The 4,656-nt window shown below is 31.7% G+C and overlaps 1 protein-coding gene across 1 annotated transcript; it reads left to right on the top strand.

The window, feature by feature from the left end:
* The first annotated feature begins 871 nt into the window (after positions 1 to 871).
* Positions 872 to 4,327, top strand: LOC103483974 (MDIS1-interacting receptor like kinase 2-like). The gene is made up of 2 exons (XM_008440857.3): positions 872 to 3,341; positions 4,020 to 4,327. Exons 1-2 carry the CDS (start codon positions 872 to 874, stop codon positions 4,325 to 4,327), a joined length of 2,778 nt encoding a protein of 925 aa, XP_008439079.2.
* The last annotated feature ends 329 nt before the right edge of the window (positions 4,328 to 4,656 follow it).

The raw sequence follows: 4,656 nt of genomic DNA, 5'->3' as shown, positions 1-4,656 counted from the left end.
TTTAATGGTTTGTTTTCCACTTAGTGTAAATAATTTTTTTTTTTCGAAAAACTCTAATTTATGGTTAACCATTTGATTTTTTTAGTTTTTTAAAATAGAATCTATAGACCTTCATTTCTCTAAATTTCTTATTTTTCTTACGATCTGGTATGATTTGAGCTATAATAATAAATAGGATAATAAGTTAATATTACCAAAAGTTAAAGATTCTTTATATCTTTAATTGCTTCTTATTTATCCAAAAGAAATCTCAAACCTAACTTTATAAGAAAGAGATAAAAGATGTAGTAAGTGATAATATATTTTTCAAAAGATAAACAATCATAAAGACAATTATCTTACGAGGTCTTTTATAAAATCATAAGAGTTTATTGTATTTATCACTATCATTGATATAACAACAATAAAAAGAATAGAAGTTGTTGAATAGTCAATTTAAAAAACAATTATGTTTTAGTAGTTGATAAGAGTTAAAATTAGTAGTTAGACAAAAGTTGAAGAGTGCATATAATTATACTTTTTTTGAAAGTAAACATAAGAACAAATTATAATATAAAAATAGACTAAAAAAACTGGATAACAAAGTTAGCTCAATGGATAAACCACCCATAACAATTTTAAGTTGCAACTTAAAAAAATTGTGATATCAAAGTAGCTTTGAAAGCTACAATTTCTTCTTTAATATAACAAAAAACACATTAACAAATAACAATTGGGTCCATTTCGTTCTCCTATATGTTCTTACAAATTCTGGTCCAAAAATCCCGAGAAAAAATCAAAATCAATGGCAACCCAAAAGAAAGAATTTCTCTCTATCTTTTCTTTAACAGTAACTTTTTTACTTCTTGTGAAAATCATTGAAGGTTCATCCATGGAAGCTGAGGCTCTATTGAGATGGAAAAAAAGCCTTCCACCACAAGAATCATCAATTTTAGATTCATGGGTTGATGAAAGTTCAAGCCAAAATTCTTCCTTTTTAAACATCCCATGTGAATGGAATGGAATTATATGCAATAATGAAGGAAATGTTAGTGAAATTGTTTTGGCTTACTCTGGTTTAAGAGGTACTCTTGAGAAATTGAATTTCTCTTGTTTTTCAAGCTTAATTGTTCTTGATCTTAAAGTTAATAATTTTTCTGGTGCAATACCATACTCCATTGGAGCAGTTTCAAACCTTCAATATCTTGATCTTTCCACTAATTTCTTCAATTCAACCATTCCTCTTTCTCTGTCAAATCTCACTCAACTTCTTGAACTTGATTTATCTCGTAATTTCATTACTGGGTTTTTGGATTCACGTCTTTTCCCAAATGGGTTTGGTAGTAATTCAAATCTTGGGTTAAGAAATTTGAGAAATTTCTTGTTACAAGATACTCTTATTGAAGGCAAAATACCTGAAGAAATTGGGAATGTGAAGTTTTTGAATTTAATTGCTTTTGATAGAAGCCAATTCTCTGGTGAAATCCCTCAATCTATTGGGAATTTAACTTATCTAACTGCTCTTCGTTTGAATAGTAATTACTTTTATGGTGAAATCCCAAAAAGTATTGGAAATTTGAAGCACTTAACTGATCTACGTTTGTTCATCAATTCCTTTTCTGGTGAAGTGCCACAAAATTTGGGAAATGTCTCATCTTTTGAAGTTCTTCACTTAGCTCAGAATTTCTTCACTGGTCATTTGCCACCACAAGTTTGTAAAGGAGGAAAGCTTTTAAATTTCTCAACAGCACACAATAGTTTTTCAGGTCCTATTCCTTCAAGTTTGAAAAACTGTCCTAGTTTGTTCAGAGTTTTGATGCAAAACAACAGTTTAACCGGGTCGTTGGATCGCGATTTCGGAGTCTACCCCAACCTTAATTACATCGATTTAAGCTTCAATAAGTTGGAAGGAAAGTTATCTCCTAACTGGGGAGATTGCAAGAACTTGACCCATTTGAGGATTGATAATAATAAGGTAAGTGGTGAGATTCCTGAAGAGATAACTAAGTTGAAGCATTTAGTTGAACTTGAACTTTCTTACAATAATCTCTCTGGATCCATACCCAAAAGTATCGGAAATTTGTCGAAATTATCGATGCTTGGACTAAGCGACAATCGGTTGTCCGGGCTGTTACCGATCGAAGTAGGAAGCTTGGGGAATCTTAAATGTCTTGACATTTCTAGGAATATGTTAAGTGGATCCATTCCTTCTGAAATTGGTGATCTTTCAAGGCTGCAATTTTTGAGTTTGAGAGGGAATCAATTAAATGGTTCAATCCCATTTAACATTGGGTTTCTTGATAGTATACAAATAATGATTGATTTGAGTAATAATTCACTAAGTGGTGAAATTCCTGCAAGTTTTGGGAATCTCAAATGCTTAGAGAATTTGAATTTGTCTCATAACAATCTATCTGGCTTTGTTTCTAATTCCTTAGGCACAATGTTTAGTTTAGTTTCCATTGATCTTTCATATAACAATCTTGAAGGCCCTCTTCCTGATGAAGGTATCTTTACTAGAGCGGATCCATCTGCTTTTAGTAATAATAAAGGGTTATGTGGAGACAATATCAAAGGGTTGCCGAGATGCAACGACGATAGTGGCAATATTAAAGAGAGGAAGCTCGTAACGATTCTCATTTTTACTTTTGTCGCAGTAGTGTTGGTTTGTTTGCTACTCTATGGAACTCTTATTTATGTCATACGTAAGAAAACAGAGAACGATATGCCACTAGTGAAGGAAAGCGCAACAATGACAACAACATTTGAGGACATATGGTATTTCTTGAATGGAAAAGTTGAGTATTCCAATATAATTGAAGCTACAGAGAATTTTGATGAAGAGTATTGCATAGGGGAGGGAGGATCGGGGAAGGTTTACAAAGTCGAAATGAGCGATGGTTCGTTTTTTGCAGTGAAGAAGCTACATTATGCGTGGGATGAAGATGAAGTGGTGGTCGAGAATTGGGATAGTTTTCAAAAGGAAGCTAGAGATTTAACTGAAATAAGACACGGGAATATTGTGAGTCTTTTGGGATTTTGTTGTAATAGAGTTCATACATTTTTGGTTTATGATTACATTGAAAGAGGAAGCTTAGCCAACATACTGAGCAATGCCAGAGAAGCGATAGAGCTAGATTGGTTAAACAGGATCAAAGCAGTGAAAAGCATAGCTCGGGCGCTTTCATTTCTGCATCATAATTGTAAGCCTCCGATTCTACATCAAAACATAACGAACAACAATGTCTTATTCGACACGAAGTTCGAACCCCATATTTCAGATTTCGCTACTGCAATGTTTTGTAAGGTCAATGCGTCGAACTCGACCGTGATTACAGGCACAACTGGCTACATTGCTCCAGGTATGTTTAATATGATAATAACGGTTTGCATACATAATTTAAAGTGCATTTATTTGTAGTTTATTTGAATAATTTTGGTTGGTCACAGAAGTAGTTTTCTAAGAAATTGTAATAAATAAAAAGTGCACCAACAAGCTTGAATTAGTTTAAAAACCTTGTGAAAGAAACAACTTGAGGGTTGGCTAATTAATATATATATAGGGTGTGTGAATAATGACATTCCTCCATTTCCAAATATATTTAGTATATATAATACATAAAAATAAGACTATTCATCAAACATATTCTTAAAAAGATTAATTAATAATACAGACATGAATTATAAGTTATTATGATATAGTAGATCAATCAATTTTATATAGGTAGGAACTAAACAAATTTGTTGGTTAAAATAATACATTGATAAGATAAGATGAGATATAGTTTTTAAACTTGAAACGTACAAAAACTTTAAAAAAGAAATTACATTTCAAAGTTTGTTCGGTTAAGCTTATAGAATGATTTGAGATAACAAAAAGTTTTTTTCTTTTTTTTTTTTTGAAAACTAAAGATTAATTTAAGAGTCCCAGAGATTATACTATAAACATACTTCAAATTATATATTATTTTCTCCATGTAATTCCAAATACATTATTCTTCAAATAATAACTACTCATATTTTATAAATTTGATGCACAGAGCTTGCATACACGATGGTGGTGAATGAAAAATGCGATGTCTATAGTTTTGGTGTTGTAGCACTTGAAATTTTAGGAGGAAAGCATCCCAGAGATCTCATATCTACGTGGCATTCTTCACCGGAAAACAACATTGATCTAAAAGACATTTTAGACAATCGTTTAGAGTTTCCTCGAACGCCAAAGATCGTCAACGAGCTTTCTTTGATAATGACCCTAGCGATCTCGTGCGTCCAGGCGAAGCCACAATCACGACCTACGATGTATAACGTGAGTCGGTTGTTGGAATTGCAGGCTACAATTGGTTAATTAAAATCTCATTGAATTCTAATTTTTTAATTTGTAAAAAGAATTTATCAACTTGGAAGATGGTCTTATATTCTATGAATTTTGCATGTCAATGTTCTTAATTATGTGCCCAGTTTCAAAAACTTTGAGTGTGTTTGAAATTTGTGGTTTGCAAATGCAATTCGTAGATTTTGATTAATCTCTCCTAATTGTAATAATAACATCAAACTATATATAGATATGATATAATAATTTAAGTGCATTAGATGATAATAGTCTATTTTGAATTACGTTCTAGAACTTGCATAACTTGAAGGTCTAAAGACATAAAAAGACATCCATTAAAAAGA

Source organism: Cucumis melo, chromosome 6, assembly GCF_025177605.1.
Source record: "Cucumis melo cultivar AY chromosome 6, USDA_Cmelo_AY_1.0, whole genome shotgun sequence".
In the NCBI taxonomy this organism is placed as follows: Eukaryota; Viridiplantae; Streptophyta; class Magnoliopsida; order Cucurbitales; family Cucurbitaceae; genus Cucumis; species Cucumis melo.
This window is presented reverse-complemented; position numbering and strand designations above follow the sequence as displayed.

Coding starts and splice junctions, on each gene's coding strand:
- LOC103483974 (XM_008440857.3), top strand. CDS start 872: ATGGAAGCTGAGGCTCTATTGAGATGGAAAAAAAGCCTTCCACCACAA. Junction 3,342..4,019: donor AACTGGCTACATTGCTCCAG/GTATGTTTAATA, acceptor TTTGATGCACAG/AGCTTGCATACACGATGGTG.